Below are 20055 nucleotides of genomic sequence, written 5' to 3'. Positions count from 1 at the left end.
CTCTGTGCTTTGTGACCACCTAGAGGGGTGGGATAGGGAGGGTGGAAGGGAGGGAGATGCAAGAGGGAAGAGATATGGGAACATATGTATATGTATAACTGATTCACTTTGTTGTAAAGCAGAAACTAACACACTATTGTAAAACAGTTATACTCCAATAAAGATGTTAAAAAAAAAACAGGGTATAGATAGTACCTATGAGAAAAAAAGCTGTAAACTTTTATTAAAGAATGTAACCATGTTTCTTTATTTAAAAAAAAATCTACAAACAGTAAATACTGGAGAGGGTGTGGAGAAAAGGGAACCATCCTACACTGTTGGTGGGAATGTAAATTGGTACAGCCACTGTGGAGAACAGTATGGAGGTTCCTTAAGGAACTAAAAATAGAGCTACTGTATGATCCAGTAATCCCACTCCTTGGCATATGTCTGGAGAAAAACATGGTTCAAAAGGATACATGTACCCCAATGTTCATTGTAGCACTGTTTACAATAGCCAGGATATGGAAGCAACCTAAATGTCCATCAACAGATGAATGGATAAAGAAGATGTAGTATATATGAAATGGAATATTACTCAGTCATTACAAAGAATGAAATAATGTGATTTGCAGCAACATGGATGGACCTGGAGATTATCATAGAAAGTGAAGTCAGACAGGGAAAGACAAATACCATATGATATCATTTATATGCAGAATCCTTTAAAAATGATACAAATGAACTTATTTACAAAACAGAAACAGATTCACAGAGAAGGAACTTATCATTACCAGAGGTGAAGTGTGGGTAGGAGGGATAGATTGGGAGTTTGGGATTGACATGTACACACTACTTTTGTATTTAAAATGGATAACCAACAAGTACCTACTGTATAGCACAGGGAACTCTGCTTAATATCCTGTAATAATGTAAATGGGAAAAGAATTTTAAAAAAGGATAGACACATGCATATATATAACTGAATCACTTTGCTGTACACCTGAAACTAACAAAACATTGTTAATCAACTATGCTCTAATATAGTAAAATAAAAATTAAAAAAAAAAACACACAGAGATTGATATCTGGATGTGAATGATCCAGAGCCTATTAAATATTAACCTACCCACACCAGCTACCCCAGCTCCTTTTAAAGCTTCCATTATAGAAAGTGGGATTGCTTAAAAGCCTTCATTACAAACAGATTGGTAGAGTAAAATACCAGCATCCCTACTGACATCAGGTGGTGTGTGGTTTTAACTTGTTTGCCGTTCCTTTTATTTGTTTGTTTTTAATATGGAATAAACATCTTTGCCCATTTTTAAAAAAATGACTGCCTTGATTGTCTATGTTTCCAGTGGGAGTCCCAGTTCCGTCTTGCCTCTCTGAGGGGCTCTCTAAGATCAGCAAGTGGGTCTGACCCAGTCTCCTTTCAAATTACTGCTTCTGCAGTGGGTCTCAGAGAGTGTGAAATTTTGCATGTACCCTTCAAGCCCAGAGTCTGTTTCCCAAAGCCCTCCAGCTCTCCATATACAAACTTGGTTAGCCTTCAAAGCCCGAGGTTTGGGGACTCACCTTCCCAGTAAAGGACCTCTGGGATTGGGATCCCTATGTGGGGCTTGGACCCCTCACTCCTTGGGAAGAACCTCTGCAATTGTGATTATCCTCCTATTTGTTGGTCACCTCACCAGGATTGTGGGTCTTGACTATACCATGTCTTTGCTCCCCATCCCACCTGTCTCCTTGTGGTTCCCTCTTTATATATTTAGTTGTGGAAAATCTTTTTGGTTCATCTTCATGTCATTCTCACAGATAGTTGATCTGTAAATAGTTATAATTTTGGTGTGTCCATGGTAGGAGTCGAGCTCAGGGTCTTCCTACTCTGTCATCTTGGCTGTTCCTCAGAACACTCAGGATATTATATTTGGTTTAGACCTTTACTGCATTTTACCCGTGGTCCATTTCAGTCCTTAGTCATGTATACTTTTATGGTAACCCTGGCTGGAGACTCTACATCTGAATCATATTTGAACCACATGGGTCCACCTGAATAGGAAAACTTGGACAACAGTCAGCCACCTCCCCTCCTTCAATTCACTCTAAATTGTCACAGACTCTTGGTTCCATCTGTCTTTGTACCCATTTCTTATGGTCTTGTTTACTGCAATCTTGCTGTCATTTGGTACTTTTTGAAATGAGTCCACCAACAGTGTTATGAATCTACTTGGACTTGGAGGCAAAAAATTCATGCTATTTAGAGTTGTACATAACATAGCAGTGAGAATGTGAGGGGCTCTGCCATTACCACAATGATTTAGTAGATGACTCTGTGTCATCTCTATTGGCTGCTCAAAGACCTCTTTGGTTATAAGTTGTGAGATTTGTCTTAGTTGAGTAGATAAAGTTGCTGGTCAAATTATCTGGCTAAATGACGTCCTTGAATTTTGATGATTAAAGAAATGTCCTGGAAGAAAACCCGAACTGATGAAATGTTAGTGACCTCAGGTAGAAAGACTATGTGCTCCTTATAATGGAAGGGAGGAGAGTAAGAGAAAGGATGAAGTGAACTCTTGTTCAGAGGAAGAGCCAAAGGGTGATGCCATGTAGAAAGACTGAGTTTTGTTTTGTATAGTTCCCAAAATACTGGTCAATGCAGAATTTATTTGACAAATACTTATTGAGAATTTAAGGGCTTAATGTCAAGAGCTAGAAAATTCTGAAGACCTGGGTCCAGTGAGATCGCTCCTGCAGGATGATCCTGGATGTCTGTATGACAGAAAACACTGAGCAATAATTATTCTCACATATGTTCAGACTGGGAGAAACAAAGGTATAATATTCATGTACTTCTCCTGCTGCATGTATTTTTATTCAACAACCATTTACAGAGCCCCTGCCATGTGCCAAGAAATTTGTATATTCATTTATTAAATTAAGCTTTCCTTGAGTATTTACTATATCCTAGGCACTGAGGAAGCCAAGGATACCAGCATGAATAAGTCACAGCAACTACCATCCTCAAAGAATCTGTAGAGGATAAAGAAAGAAGAGATAGCCATGCTCTCAGCTGTCACCCCTCCTGGTCATTTGAACCCAGGGAGATGCAGTCCCTCAAAGGAAACTTGTACCATAACAGGAAGAAGTGAGTGGGGATAAGGGAGAGCAAGGACTGGAATTGGAGGGGAAAGTGTAGAAGAAGGTTGTGGTAAAACAGATCTCCTAGCCAAGGAAGATATTCTCTTTGCCAAATGACTTAGGGCTGGTATAGGTGAAAGTTATGAGAATACTGCAGCTTGTCAGAAGATTGGAATTCTTTCTCACAATAAGATTGTTTCACTCTGTGTTTTTAAAAATGTGCAGGCTTATATTTTGCCAGACTTAAAGCACTATATGGAGAGTTCTTTTTATAAAGCAAAATCATGCAGGAGGAAGACAGCACCGCAAGTTTTCATCAGAGAGGCCACATACAATTCAAATCAGAGCTCATGGCCCGCCATGGGACTAAAACAACCTGAAGTGGAAAACATAATCCACATCCCACACAGCCTCCAGACAGTCTCTCTGGTAGCCTGATGATTAATTCATAAACTAGAAAGACATTTCATTGACTGCCTTCTAGTCCCATGAGCACAATGTAGTCAATAAATATTTATTGAATGTAATTTCCTGGGGCTTGCAGCACTTACTCTGTGAAAACTTACAAGTGAATAAGCAAGAATTGTTCAGGATGGTTAGAAATAAATAAATAAATGTATGTTAATGGAATCCAAAATACAAATGGACAGTAAGAAAGGAAATATGCATCCTCCTGCAGACAAGTCATCCAAGTGGTACTAGATTTGGGGTAAATAAGAAAGAAGCGCATTACACAAGCCCCAGAAGTGAGAATTGCAAGAGAGAGAAAGAAGAAAGGAAAAAAGGGAGGAAGGAGATTTATAAATGGCTCTATTTCATACAAATGAAAATATATACGTTTTTTAAAGTCAATCTTTCGTAGTCTCTCTGGCTTTATGTGTACAATACTTTCATCTGTCACTGAAATAGCTCCTACACTCAGGAAATGGCAGAGTTAACTGAAATGGGCTTCCAAATTACAATTTTTGCAATAAAAATAAAATATGGCTTTCTGCCACCCATTTGGAGCTACAGCACCAATATGCTTTGCAATCCCCCTTAAGCCCCAGTCACATTAGATTCTAAGCCATGTATCACCAATTCAGCCATGAAGATGACTGTTAGGTTAAATTTATTTAAGTCTGAACATTTATTCTGAGTTAAAAGTAAATTAAAAATTTTCATTCGAGATAATATCCAAAAGGGACAGTGTAATCACCACATTCTCCCTTGTGCATCCTCTCTAAGCTCCTGTGAAGTCTGAGAATGCACAGACACAGTGAAAGCAGGAGCCTGGGTGGTGCTGAAGCTGAGACAGGCATCTTCATGGCTGCATGTCCAGCTTTGTAGGGGAAAGATCTTGTCTCTGGGAAATGCTTCAGTAAGCAATTCTACAATTTTAATACAAACACTCAAAAGAGACTCTAGTCATGACCAACCAGGTCCAGCCCTTCAGCAAATTGGAAAGAAGAGAATAGTGATGGCACAAATCCACATTCCACTGGCTCTGATTCTAGGATTGCCACAACCACCCCATGACTAAAGAGGAAACAAAGGTTTCATTGCTGTCAGGCAGCAGGAAAGAGGCAGAACCAAGAGGGAAATCAAGACTTCTCAGGATTCTTTTCAGGATACCACCCCAAGTATGGAAGGTCATCAGGTCTGCAGTATACTGGACCTCTCTTGGAAGTAGCCAGACAATGCTTGATTCACTGCAGGTTGAGAGTTGTCTTTGCCCTTTCTTTTTTGCATATAAATTTATTTATTATTTATTTATTTTTGGCTGCATTGGGTCTTCCTTGCTGCGTGCGGGCATTCTCTAGTTGCGGCGGGCGGGGGCTACTCTTCTTTGCGGTGCGTGGGCTTCTCATTGCAGTGGCTTCTCTTGTTGTGGAGCACGGGCTCTAGGCACGCGGGCTTCAGTAGTTGTGGCGTGCAGGCTCAGTATTTGTGGTTCACGTGCTCTAGAGCACAGGCTCGGTAGTTGTGATGCACAGGTTTATTTGCCCCGTGGCATGTGACATCTTCCCGAACCAAGGCTCGAACCCGTGTCCCCTGCATTGTCAGGAAGATTCTTAACCACTGTGCCACCAGGGAAGTCCCCGTCTTTGCCCTTTCAATGCTCTGTAGATGGTAGTTGAGTAACAGACTTTATAGCCACCAGATCAACCAGGGAAATTTGCCCAGAGATTTATAGATTACTACTCACCTCCACCACAATATCTTTTGCAAGTCTCTTCCTAATTCCGCTCTCTCTTGACTTCAAGACTACCTACACTTAGTGTCTTTTTGTTAAAGCATAATTATGTTTCCCAAATAGGTGATAACTTTTTCAGGGTCATGCTGACATTTTTGTGTGTTTGACAAAGGAGGGGCACAGTGACTTGCTGATATGTCATGACTAAAATATTCAAGTAAGAGTAGAGAGATGGGTATGAAATGTACAGTGTGGGAAGTCAATAATTATGTAATATCTTTTTATGGTGACAGATCATAACCAGACTTCTTATGGTGATCATTTTGAACTGCATAGAAATATCCAATCATGATGCTGTATACCAGGAACTAACATAGTGTTATACTTCAAAAACAAACAAACTCATAGAAAAAGAAGATCAGATTTGTGGTTTTCAGAGGTGGGGGTTGGGGGAGTGGGAATTGGGTAAAAGTAGCCAAAAGGTACAAACTTTTCATTATAAGATAAAAAAGTACTAGGGATGTAATGTACAACATGATAAATATAATTGACACTGCTGTATGTTATATATGAAAGTTGTTAAGAGAATAAATCCTAAGAGCTCTCATCACAAGGAAAAAAATTACTGTCAACCCTTAGAATGTATATATATAAACCACTTTGGTGTACAGTAGAAACTACCACAATATTATAAATCAACAATACCTGAATAAAATAAATTTTAAAAAAAAGACTACCTAACCAGTTTCTAAAAGAGGGAGAAGGAAAAGATCCTGGGGATTTCCTTCTAGGGAGCTATCATCAGTTCTGATTACATATGTAAAGCTGACCTGAGGCATCCTAGTATACTTTCATATACTGAACACTGTCAGTGCCATTGCTCTTACAGACCAGAGAAGGAAAGCCTAGGTCCCTAGCAAGAAAATCTGGGAAAAGGTAGTCTAAAGTTTAGGATGATAAAAGGACAATCAGGGAAGCCTTCATGAAAACTGAGCCATCAATCTTCTCAGACAGGGAAGATCTAACTAATCATAACATGGAGAAGGGAAGAAGTCTCTGAATGCTTCTTGCCCTTCAAGCCGGATGCTCAGCAGCTCACCCCAAATCCAGTAAAGCACACCCCTTTAAGCCTCTTCAATAGCCCACCTGCCATTCTGAATCTGCAGCCTCCCTAAGGCTCTGAGATATTTATCAGATTACCACTTGAGGTCACATATCCTACTGTCATGTTTTGTGGCTGTTTATTTATATGCGTTTTCTCCTTGGAGAAATTAGAAGCTCGGAGTTCACAAGGAAACACAGTGTTCTGCATGTGGCAGGTGCACAGTGTGAATTTGTAGTGCACATACTGAATGAAATTGCTTTCCTTGTAACCCTGGCCCCAGTTCCAGACTAGAGATCCTAGAGTCCAAAGACTAAAAAAGAATTATGTGGAATTATGTGGAGCCAGCTGACAGCTGTTCTATTTGTCTGCTCATTTCTGAAGTGTCCATTGACTATTCAGTCCCATGGAAGCCAGAAACACCTGCCTGTCAGAGAATCAAATGCATGATTCGGAGATTTTGTCAGATACTTAAACCCCAAAGGCGGTATAAGACATAATTCCTACTCTGAAAAATAAAATGCATATTTTAAGGGATGGATCCATGAACTCTGCAAAAAAAAAAAAAAAATTGTTTTCAGTGTAGACAATATTTATTGGCAGGTGTTAAGAGTGCAAAATAGTAACAAAGGGATGGGAAAAGAGGTTGGTATGGCTTCCCTTCCCCAAGTGAGGACCCTGTAACCAGGCCAGTGAGGTGGGAGTACTTGACTGCAGCCACTTTGAGTCTAGCATCCTCTGAAGAACAAGCTTCCAGACAGGAGGGGTCCTCACAACATGGGGGAAGGGAGCAGTACCCTAGAAGGGGCGTGAGCTGTGTTCCATCCCAAGCTGCTTTGTTCCTGTCCACCACACACCTCAAAAGCTCAGGGCAGGGGTATTAGGGGACTGTGCTAAACCTATCCCTTTAAAAGGTAGATGAATTTTTCAATGCAGGAGGCAGAATTGATGTGACTATAACTGATATGAAATGCTGATTGGAATATTTGTTAATACTAAAATCTCTGCTGAATCTCAAAGTCTATACACAAATTCAGACGTGGACACTCATTCAGATGACACCACTCAGTGCTTGATCCCAAGTAAGAGATGGAGAAATGGCTCCAGACCTAAAGTCATCATTCACTTTGCTTCCCTCTTCCTGCAGAGAGGTTTCTTCTAGCCTGGGCTTTGATATACTCAAGTGTGTCTGTCTCAGGAGGTGGAGAGTCTTTTTCTCTTCATGAAGCATACTTTGTGCCATACACTGACTTCTAGATGTTCAAAGAATTGGTGAAGATTTCTCCAGGAGCTATTGGTTTTTTGTTGGCTTTAGGCCACTGCTTTCCCATTCGTACACATTCACTTCCCTTCAAATTGTATGGACCTGTACAGGATTGCTAGCCTTTTAAATTGCCACACCAGGACTTTAAAAACTACTATTTCTATCACGATTATTCCTTAATCCAAAAAAGGTAAAGATAGGCTTTATATTGACCAAATTCACAAAGTTGTTCTTATTTCACTGTAAGACACTGACATATACTTAGGCATCATGTCCTTAGCATAAGGACAAGGATGAAAATTTCTCTCCTGGAATGTTGCTAATGGGTTCTAAAATATTAAAAATATATGGCTGAGTTTAGCATTTATGTCATAAAAGTCATAAAGCTTAAGGATAGAATATGAAAAAGAAAATAATTGTAAAAATAACCAGGACTCAAAGGGTTTCTGGAGAATTTTTCACTGGGCAGGAACAATGCATAATCACTAGTGCAGATTTTGGTGACCAAATTGGAATTTTGTCCTTTCTTCTCTGTTCCAGGTACATGGCCATCATCCACCCCCTCCAGCCCCGGCTGTCGGCCACAGCCACCAAGGTGGTCATCTGTGTCATCTGGGTCCTGGCTCTCCTCCTGGCCTTCCCCCAAGGCTACTACTCAACCACGGAGACCATGCCCAACCGAGTGGTGTGCATGATTGAATGGCCGGAGCATCCCAACAAGATTTATGAGAAAGTGTGAGTAGAGATGAATTCCAGTGCCTTCTTTGCCTTTTCTTGTTCCTTCTTTCTTTTGTTCTTTTGTTGGTTAGTATTTAATTTGTATGTTAGGATTTTATTTGTAAACATTTCTCACAACCACTCTGTGTCAGGTTGATGTGTCCATAATTATCAGGAGACTCTTATGTCCCAAATACTATTCTGGACTTTGAATGAAAAGTTTTAAAATATAAGACCTGGAACCTGTTATAGCATACCATTTGGGCACACTACTGTGTCCCTCTTACAAGTGACTTTGCCCTGCCAGTGTCTGCATTTCTTTGCCTGGGAACTTTTTCCTACTCTATAGAATGCCATTTTGCCCTCTTGCACAGCATGCCAGAGGGTAAGGGAATTATCCTTCCCTCCACACTCCCAGCAGCTCTCAAAAACAACTGATGGGGGAACTTCCCTGGTGGTGCAGTGGTTAAGAATCCGCCTTCCAATGCAGGGGACAGGGGTTCGAGCCCTGCTCTGGGAAGGTCCCACATGCCTTGGAGCAACTAAGCCAGTGCACCACAACTACTGAGCCTGTGCTCTAAAGCCTGCGAGCCACAACTATTGAAGCCCACATGCCTAGAGCCCGTGCTCCGCAGCAAGTGATGCCACCACAATGAGAAGCCCGCGCACCACAATGAAGAGTAGCCCCCGCTCACCGCAACTAGAGAGAGCCTGCACACAGCAACAAAGGCCCAACTCAACCAAAAAAAAAAAAACAAAAACACAAACTGATGGGAGGTGGCATATGAACACCCCAGGTGTGTGTTTTACTGTGTTCAGGGTTTCCTCTTGGGATTAAGCTCCAGTCACCCTGGTAGCAGCTAGCTCAATGACACACCCTTTGTTAGCCCCACTCCCTACTGGTGTTTCTTTCTCCTTCCAAATAAGTCATTTGCACTTGAATCTTTAGCTCAGGATGTGTCTCTGGGGAAAACTAAACCAAAACACCTACCTTCTAGGATTTTGCAGCTGGAAAAATACCTATACATGTGAAATGCATGGGAAGGCAAGGCCAGAACATTGAGACCTTATGAGTTACAGGTCCCCCACAGGACAGGCCTGCTTCTCTTCCAGCGGACTGACCGATCACATTTAGGGTTTTTTAAAGCTATCTTGGCACATTTCCCAAGATTTCTATCTTAGAGGCAACATTAAAATGGCTTATTCCTTGTTTTGTTCTATTCAAGTGAGCAGCAATGTGACATTTATATTATCATCAGTTTTCTGGATTCAAAGCACATTGATAATATGGCTCCTTTTGAAAGTCCTCTATAATTTTCCATTCTTGGGTTTATTAAGTGAATTGTAAAAGACCACTTGTGTTAGAATCAGAAGATCTGGGTTTTAATTCCAAGATTGCCAATTTCTAGCTATGTGACCCTGGGCAAGAGCACAGTCTCTCCTCGTTGTTAAATGGAACATGATAAAGCACTGCCTCACATAAAAAACTGTTTTGAAGAGCAAACAAGATAATGTATTCTCACCTTGTAAGCTATTAAATGCCATACAAAGGATAAGATACTGTTATTGAACTAAATTCATTAGACAGTATAATACAATCATTATAGACCTTTGAACTTATTAAATGGTAAAATGAGACACTGTACCTGTTGGACCTCTAGGTTTGAGGGTCTAAAAGCCTGTTGCACACAGAGTTACACTACTGCATCTGTTCCATGGAGTATGGAAATGTGGCTTGCCAGAAAGCAATACATAAAGCTCAGACTTTGCCCTCCAGACACAGACAGCAGGATTTAATTGATCAGGCAGTGGGAGGATTAATGCTTAGCCTAGGAGATATTGAACATTTTTCTTCCAAGTGAAACTACAAGCCTGAGCAGAGTCACAGCAGGAAAAAGAACAAAGCTTTACAAGCTGTACAGGAACCATGAACATGTTCAAGCCAGAAGCTTCCCTCAAAAGGGGGAAAAAAAACCTCTGAATTAAAGCTCGTTATATAAACTGCTTCAGAAACTGCCATCAACTTCATGGACCTTAGCTCAGTTCTTAGTTCTTGTGATCATTTCAAAGTCTGATCACCTTTCTGCAACTTTTTGCTTCAAATAAGCAGAGTTCTTTTATCTTCCAACAAATTCAAATTTTAACTTGGAAATAAAGGTTTATTTTCTCATAGATCTCTGGGATCTCATGCAAGAAACAGTAGTGTTTAGTGTTTTACTTTTAAACATTTTGCTATTTTATGCTTACTAATTATTAGAAAGTCCCTTTGAGACTCAACGTTTTGGGCTGTCCTTTCAAGTTACCTTTAAAGAATTTTGGGTAACTGCTACTGGATGCATGGTTAGGTTTGCCATTATTGTTTATTTCATGATTTTAACCTAAACAAAATGGGCCTGGATTAAGAGCTCCTGATTTTGTCTGTTCAAGATGTGTAAATTGTTTATAGATGCAGTAGTAAGTTGAAAGAGTCCACATTTGCCATTCACATATTGTCTGTGATACAAACATAAGTGTAAGCTTTATGCAAACCTATTTTATTTTTGTATCTGTCATAATCCATCATGATATATTTTTTAGGGAATTTAAATTCCATCAGTTCTAAACTAAGTACTTTATTATATTCTCTTCTATTAGAACTAATGATTGCTATTTCCACAGTACACAGTAATCCCAAATTTGAAACCATAAGGAAACTTTATTTTGAGACAGGGTAAGAGCATAGGCTTGAGAGTTAAATGAGGGATCAACTCCCAGCTACATCTCTCTCTAGTTGAGTCATAATGTTCAAGTTATTCAAGCTTCTAAGCCTAATAGTACAGTCCATATAGAGGTGTTGAGAGAAGTAAATAAGGTACTTGCTTAGCTCAGTGCCATGCACATTGGAAAGAATCTAGTGAATGTTACCTACTGTTGTTAGAATCTTTCATTGATCTGGGTGCATGGGCAGAAAACTGGCAGCAGAGAGTGAGATGGGCAAATGCTTAGGCCCAATTCATCTGATGAATAATGTATGCCAGATAATTAAACTAAAAGATTTTGTGAAAATCTTAGATTGCTTCATTTGCCTTCTGGCTACATGGTTAACCTCTAACCCTGATCATTTATCATTTAGATTCTTATTAATACATGGATTAAGTTAAGCACTTTTAAAGAAAGGCAATCCAATAAAAGAACAGGCAAAAGATATCCTTATATATTAAATGACCAATTAATATATAATGAGGCACATAACTTCATTCATCAACAGTGAAATGAAAATTAAAACCATAATGAGATCTTACTATCCACCTATTAGATTAGCAAATGTTCAGAAGTCTGACTAAACTAAGCATTTAGAACTTTTGGTGAAGAACCTTAGTAGACTGCTTTTAGCAGTAGACTGCTAAAAGTATACATTTATAAAACCACATTGGAAAACATTTAGTAATATCTAGAAAAGAAGAAATTATTCATACCCCATAACCCTGCAATTTCACTCAATTACCCTAGAAAAACTCATGCTATGAACCAACATACATCTAGATATTGTTTATATCAGCATCATCCTTAAAGCCCTAAACTGGAAATATTCCAAATGTCCATCTTCAGTTAGATGGATATTTTAAATGTGGTACAAGCATGCAATGGAATATTATGTAGTTGACAGAATGAACAAAATGTAGCTCCATGCAGCATAAATGGCTCTTGTAAATAAGGTTTTAAAACAAGCTAAATGAAAGGTGATAATACTACAACTGCAAGCAAAGAAGTAGTCACCATGAAAGTGAAGACTGTGATTATCTTTCAAGGGAGAGAAAGGGAGGTGATCAAGAAGGGACACTAGGAGTTGCTTCTGAGGATATGTCATTATATTTCTCCAGCACAATGGTAGTAGCATGAGTGTTTGCTTTAAAATTACTCATAATACCAAGTAGTTTGACTTATGCACTTTTTCTGGAATTTATGTTTCATTTTTATTTAACTTAAAATTAAATGCTATCCAAAGATTTTTGCTTTTACAAGCTCTCAAGATACTGCTTCCATTGGGATAACCCCAAATTTCCTCCATAAGAAATTATCTTCTAAAGTGTAGGCTCTGCCTGGGGTGACATTCATATGTACTCATCTCTGAATAAGCCGAAGTGTAGATGGGCCCCATTTCATTCTCATGTTTACTTGCACTTTGCCTTGCTGACTCCTATGTGTCAGCCCATTTGGAAATTTTCCAATTGGTCTAAGGGGGGTTAGGACAAATGATTGTCCCTGGAAGGATGTAACAAATGTTAACCAGAGAACAAGCCCATAGACTCTCCACAGCACTCATCCCTTGCTGCTATTATTCATAAGCACGTACATCTGGGCTACAAAATGCTACATATAGACTTGGTTCATCTTCCTGGAAAATCATTTAAAACTTCATTTTGCATTTTAAAATATAAATAAATTATGGGGTAAAATGAAAATTCTTATAATTTCTTTAATCACCCATATTCCCATCATTTACAAAGGCTCTAACATTTTGATGAATTTCCATCCAGGGAAATATTGTTCTTAGTTTCTTTTGAAGTGTCTTCTGTACCTACAGGTCAACACAAATATAGATTGTTTCCCTTTTTGTAACACAAAATGTAGCTTATTATGCACATTGTTCTGTACCCTGTTTTTTATTTAACTTAGTACGTCTTAGAGATCTTTTCATATCAGTTCATGAAGAGCTTCTCTCTTCTTTTTTTCAGCTACACAGTACTCCATGTTATAAATGTACAATATTATTTAACCAGTCACTTTTAGTGGACTTGGGATTGTCTCCAGCCTTTTGCTATTGGAGTGTTGTCATGAATAACCTTTACATTTATCATGTAAGGCTATGTGTAGCATAAAAATCCCAAAAATGGAATTGCTGAGTCAAATTTTTATATTTGCCCTCCATATTAATTTACATTCCCACCAGAAATGTGTGAAAGTCTCTGTTTCTCCACAGCCTCATCAACAGACTATATAGTCAAGATTTTAGATTTTTGCCCACTAAAGTTAAAAATGCATTTCTCTTATTTGGAATGGGGTTGAATTTTTTTCATAGTTTGAGTCATTTGTATTTACATCTTATAATCTGCCATTTACCATATCATAAAGAATTTCTTATGTTATTAAACATGTTTCTACAATTTGATGTGAATATATATGTGTGTATGCATATGTAAATAATTTTTTTAAACTAATCTCCTTCTTTGAAAATTGATTACTCTACTGATTTCCCTTAGCTGACTAGTAAGATAAAACAACAAACTTCATAAGCAGGCTGCTTCTAGCTACATCCCTAGATCCCTGCAGGGACAGGTTCAATGTCTTCTGCCATCCACTGTTTATGTCTACAATCTGCAGTTATGGAATGTTATTCTAACATTATAACATTCATGAAACTGGAGACTTGAGTTCATTATTAATATAGTATTGTTATTGTTTGTGATTGAGTCCTGCCATAATTTTAGCATCTTGGCAGCTGTGACTCCTCTCATGAAACTGTGACACTACCTAGGAAGTCCTATAATGGTATAGTGATTGACTGGTGAGGAAGAAAAATTTCACGGGTAACCAAAATTAACTCTTCCCAATGGAGAGAAAAAGCACAGTAAAAGAAAAATTAAAGTATAAAGAAGAAATATTTGGCTTTGCAAAATGCAAATTCAGTAGCATTCAAAATTATTTGGATCCAAGCCCACTCTTGAGGATGCTCTGCAGGCTGTCAAGTTGCCGTGGTCCTGGAAGGTTATGGGGTAATACCTCTCAGGACAAGGAAGATGAATGAGCCAATATTTCTTTTTCAGAGGGCTCACCAATATGGCCAAGAAAAAGTCTGTAATAAGGATGAAAAATGAGAAATACATCCCAAAGAATGAGATTTAGGCAGTCTGGGGAATTTCAGCTTCCCTGAATCATTAATATTGGTCATATGTTATTTTCTGTTAATTAAACTTCTTTGTACGTAACTTTGTGGTAAAGTTTTAGCATGAAGTAAGATGTGCTTATCTGAATTACAAATATTACCAATAATCCAGGGAAAGGAAACTATGTCAGAAAACAGCAAAACTCATGACTATAATTAACTGGAGATTTTTTTTTAACATCTTTATTGGAGTAAAATTGCTTTACAATGGTGTGTTAGTTTCTGCTTTACAACAAAGTGAATCAGTTATACATAAACATATGTTCCCACATCTCTTCCCTCTTGCATCTCCCTCCCTCCCTCCCTCCCTAACCCACCCCTCTAGGTGGTCACAAACCACATAGCTGATCTCCCTGTGCCCTGCGGCTGCTTCCCACTAGCTATCCACCCTATGTTTGGTAGTGTATATATGTCCATGCCACTCTCTCACTTCGTCACAGCTTACCCTTCCCCCACCCCATATCCTCAAGGCCATGCTCTAGTAGGTCTGTGTTTTTATTCCAATCCTACCCCTAGTCTCTTCATGACATTTCTTTTCCTTAGATTCCACATATATGTGTTAGCATACAGTATTTGTTTTTCTTCTTCTGACTTACTTCACTCTGTATGACATGCTTTACAACAAAGTGAATCAGTTATACATATACATATGTTCCCATATCTCCTCCCTCTTGCGTCTCCCTCCCTCCCACGCTCCCTATCCCACCCCTCCAAGTGGTCACAAACCACATAGCTGATCTCCCTGTGCCCTGCGGCTGCTTCCCACTAGCTATCCACCCTATGTTTGGTAGTGTATATATGTCCATGCCACTCTCTCACTTCGTCACAGCTTACCCTTCCCCCACCCCATATCCTCAAGGCCATGCTCTAGTAGGTCTGTGTTTTATTCCCGTCCTACCCGTAGGCTCTTCATGACTTTTTTTTTTCTTAGATTTCATATATATGTGTTAGCATATGGTATTTGTTTTTCTCCTTTTGACTTACTTCACTCTGTATGACAGACTCCAGGTCCATCCACCTCACTACAAATAACTCAATTTCGTTTCTTTTTATGGCTGAGTAATATTCCATTGTATATATGTGCCACATCTTCTTTATCCATTCATCTGTTGATGGACACTTAGGTTGCTTCCATGTCCTGGCTATTGTAAATAGAGCTGCAATGAACATTTTGGTACATGACTCTGTATGAATTATGGTTTTCTCAGGGTGTATGCCCAGTAGTGGGATTGCTGGGTCATATGGTAATTCTATTATTAGTTTTTTAAGGAACCTCCATACTGTTCTCCATAGTGGCTGTATCAATTTACATTCCCACCAGCAGTGCAAGAGGGTCCCCTTTTCTCCACACCCTCTCCAGCATTTATTATTTCTAGAGTTTTTGATGATGGTACTATAGTCTGAAGTCAGGGAGCCTGATTCCTCCAGCTCCTTTTTTTGTTCTCAAGATTGCTTTAGTTATGCAGGGTATTTTGTGTTTCCATACGAATTGTGAAACGTTTTGTTCTATTCTGTAAAAAATGCCAGTGGTAGTTTGATAGGGATTGCATTGAATCTTTTGATTGCTTTGGGTAGTAGCGTCATCTTCATAATGTTGATTCTTCCAATCCAAGAACATGGTATATCTCTCCATCTATTTGTATCATCTTTAATTTCTTTCATCAGTGTCTTATAATTTTCTGCATACAGGTCTTTTGTCTCCTTAGGTAGGTTTATTCCTAGATATTTTATTCTTTTTGTTGCAATGGTAAATGGGAGTGTTTTCTTAATTTCACTCTCAGATTTTTCATCATTAGTGTATCTGTGGGTTTGCCATATATGGTCTTTATTATGTTGAAGAAAGTTCCCTGTATGCCTACTTTCTTCAGGGTTCCTATCATAAATGGGTGTTGAATTTTGTCAAAAGCTTTCTCTGCGTCTATTGAGATGCTCATATGCTTTTTCTCCTTCAGTTTGTTGATATGGTGTATCACGTTGATTGATTTGCGTATATTGAAGAATCCTTGCATTCCTGGAATAAACCCCACTTGATCATGGTGTATGATCCTTTTAATGTGCTCTTGGATTCTGTTTGCTAGTATTTTGTTGAGGATTTTTGCATCTATGTTCATCAGTGATATTGGCCTGTAGTTTTCTTTCTTTGTGACGTCTTTGTCTGGTTTTGGTATCAGGGTGATGGTGGCCTCATAGAATGAGTTTGGGAGTGTTCCTCCCTCTGCTATCTTTTGGAAGAGTTTGAGAAGGATAGATGTTAACTCTTCTCTAAATGTTTGATAGAATTCGCCTGTGAAGCCATCTGGTCCTGGGCTTTTGTGTGTTGGAAGATTTTTAATCACATGATCATCAGTGATGTTGGCCTGTAGTTTTCTTTCTTTGTGATGTCTTTGTCTTGTTTTGGTATCAGGATGATGGTGGCCTCATAGAATGAGTTTAGGGAGTGTTCCTCCCTCTGCTATCTTTTGGAAGAGTTTGAGAAAGATAGGTTTCTTCCAGATTGTCCATTGTATTGGCATCGAGTTGCTTGTAGTAATCTCTCATGATCCTTTGTACTTTGGCAGTGTCAGTTGTTACTTCTCCTTTTTCATTTCTAATTCTATTGATTTGAGTCTTCTCTCTTTTTGTCTTGATGAGTGTGGATAATGGTTTATCAATTTTGTTTATCTTCTCAAAGAACCAGCTTTTAATTTTATTGATCTTTGCCATTGTTTCCTTCATTATATATGGGTCTTATATGTTTTCCTCTAAGAGTTTTACAGTGTCTGGTCTTACATTTAGGTCTCTAATCCATTTTGAGTTTATTTTTGTGTATGGTGTTAAGGAAGGTTCTAATTTCATTTTTTTACATGTAGCTGTCCAGTTTTCCCAGCACCACTTATTGAAGAGACTGTCTATTCTCCATTGTATATCTTTGCCTCCTTTGTCATAGTTTAGTTAGTTGACCTTAGGTGAGTGGCCTTATCTCTGGGCTTTCTATCCTATTCCATTGATCTATGCTTCTCTTTTTTTGCCAGTACCATATTGTCTTGATTACTGTAGCTTTGTAATATAGTCTGAAGTCAGGAGTCTGATTCCTCCAGCTCCATTTGTTTCCCTGAAGACTGCTTTGGCTCTTCAGGGTCTTTTGTGTCTCCATACAAATTTTAAGATTTTTTTGTTCTAGTTCTTTTAAAAAAAATGCCATTGGTAATTTGATAGGGATTGCATTGAATCTGTAGATTGCTTTGGGTTGTATAGTCATTTTCACAATATTGTTCCTTCCAATCCAAGAATATGGTATTTCTCTCCATTTGTTTTGTTCTTAGTTTCTTGTGAGCTTTCCAAATTTCCTTTCTGCTTATCTAAAAGGTTTTGACTATATATTCTAATTGTTTCCTTTCTTAACACAAAGTATCATATATGACGTACCATATTCTTGTTTTTTCCACTTACAGTTTAACTCAGATATCCTTTCCCCTTAGTATTGAGCAAATAGTCACATTTTTTTCTTTACAGCTGTATAGTATTACTTTGTATACAAAAAAAAACCTCATTTATCTGGCATGATATTGATTTATATTTGGATTGCTCCTAGTGTTTTGCTATTTCAAATAATATTGCAATGAATAGGCTCCACTCTGATAATTTTGCAGTAAAGAAACCTGATGGTTTTGTTTAAACCTTGTGTTTCCCAAATTTACTTGATCATAGACTCCTTCTTTTGACTAACCCCTGGTAACATCCTACAGAAATATTGTCCATAATATATATTCTGGTGAAACTCTGTGCTAATCATAAAAATGTATTTCTTTCTCACATCTTAAAATGAATATAAATTCAAAATAAATTGGAAAGGAGTGAAAATTTTAAAAAAATAACACTCAAGACAAAACTAAAATGAAAGAGATGGTTGGTTTGTGTATAAACATAGATATAGATACAGGTGTAGATATATTTGTTAAATACTGTATGATATGAAACACCATGAGAGAGTTTGGCAAATGACAAAGTGAGGGAAAAAACCCAAAATCTATGACAAAAACTACTGACATAATTAACATAGAGGAGACCTGAGCACCTGTGGTTGGAGCGCCGAGTCCAAACCACTGGACTAACAGAGATGTTTGGGTCCCAGGAATATTAGTCAGTGTGAGCTCTCCCAGAGGCCCTCATCTCGGCAACAAGACCTGCCTCCAACCAACTGCCTGCAAACTCCAGTGGTGGATGCCTCAGGCCAAACAATCAGCAAGACAGGAACACAGCCCAACCCATCAAAAAAATGAGATGACCAAAAAATATGTTACAGATGAAGGATTAAGGTAAAAACCTACATGAGCAAATAAAGGAAGAGGAAATAGGCAACATACCTGAAAAAGAATTCAGAGTAACAACAGTAAAGATGATCCAAATAGAAATAGAAATGGAGGCATGGATTGAGAAAATAAAAGAAATGTTTAACAAGGACACATAAGAACTAAAGAACAAACAAACAATGATGAACAACACAATAAGTGAAATGAAAAATACACTAGAAGGAATCAATAGCAGAATAACTGAGGCAGAAGAACAGATAAGTGAACTGGAAGATAGAATGGTGAAAATAACTGCCATAGAATGGAATAAAGAAAAAAGACTGAAAAGAAATGAGGACACTCTCAGAGACTTCTGGGACAAATTAAATTCACCAAAATTCGAATTATAGGGGTCCCAGAAGAGGAAGAGAAAAAGATATGGTCTGAGAAAATATTTGAAGAGAATATAGTCAAAAACTTCCCTGACATGGGAAAGGAAATAGCCACACAGGTCCAGGAAACACAGAGAGTACCATACAGCATAAACCTAAGAAGAAACACACTGAGACACATAGTAATCAAACTAAAAAACATAAATTCAAGGAAAAAATATTAAAAGCAGCAAGGGAAAAGCAACAAATAATATAAAAGAGAATTCCCATAAGGTTATCAGCTGATTTTTCAGCAGAAACTCTGTAGGATAGAAGGGAGTGCCAGGATATATTTAAAGTGATGAAAGGGAAAACCCTACTAACACGATTACTCTACCCAGCAAGGATCTCACTCAGATTCAACAGAGAAATGAAAAGCTTTACAGACAAGCAAAAGCTAAGAGAATTCAGCACCACAAAACCAACTTTCCAACAAATGCTAAGGGACTTCTCTAAGTGAGAAACACAAGAGAAGAAAAAGACCCACAAACACAAAATAATTAAGAAAATAGCAATAGGAACATACATATCAATAATTATCTTGAATGTAAATAGATTAAGTGCTCCAACCAAAAGACACAGATTGGCTGAATGGATACAAAAACAAGACCCGTATATAAGCTGTCTACAAGAGACCCATTTCAGTCCTAGGGACACATACAGACAGAAAGTGAGGGAATGGAAAAAGATATTCCATGCAAATGGAAATCAAAAGAAAGATGGAGTAGCAATATTCATATCCGAAAAAATAGACTTTAAAACAGACTGTTGCAAGAGACAAGAAAGGACACTACATAATGATCAAGGGATCAATCAAAAAAGAAGATATAACAATTGTAAATATACATGCACCCAACATAGGAGCACCTCAATATATAAGACAAATGCTAATAGTCATAAAAGGGGAAATCGACAGTAACACAATAATAGTGGCAGACTTTAACACCCCACTTACATCAATAGACAGATCATACAGAGAGAAAATAAACAAAGAAACACAAGCTTTAAATGATACAGTAGACCAGATAGATTTAATTGATATTTATAGAACATTCCA

The 20055-nt window shown here is 38.2% G+C and overlaps 2 protein-coding genes across 4 annotated transcripts in view; one reads left to right on the top strand and one right to left on the bottom strand.

Annotated features, from left to right (window-relative positions):
* POLE4 (DNA polymerase epsilon 4, accessory subunit) overlaps positions 1–20055 on the bottom strand; it is a 266067-nt gene that overhangs the window by 16679 nt on the left and 229333 nt on the right. The gene's annotated exons all lie outside the window — the stretch shown is intronic.
* The window catches only part of TACR1 (tachykinin receptor 1), a 278221-nt gene that overhangs the window by 121212 nt on the left and 136954 nt on the right, over positions 1–20055 (top strand). Inside the window, exon 2 of the mRNA XM_024133581.1 lies at positions 8200–8394. Coding sequence (XP_023989349.1) covers positions 8200–8394 — 195 coding nt within the window. The remainder of the gene's footprint in view (positions 1–8199; positions 8395–20055) is intronic.

The sequence above is a fragment of the Physeter macrocephalus genome, chromosome 12, assembly GCF_002837175.3.
Source record: "Physeter macrocephalus isolate SW-GA chromosome 12, ASM283717v5, whole genome shotgun sequence".
NCBI lineage: Eukaryota > Metazoa > Chordata > Mammalia > Artiodactyla > Physeteridae > Physeter > Physeter macrocephalus.
The sequence above is the reverse complement of the archived record's forward strand: the minus strand, read 5'-3'. Positions and strand labels throughout refer to the sequence as shown.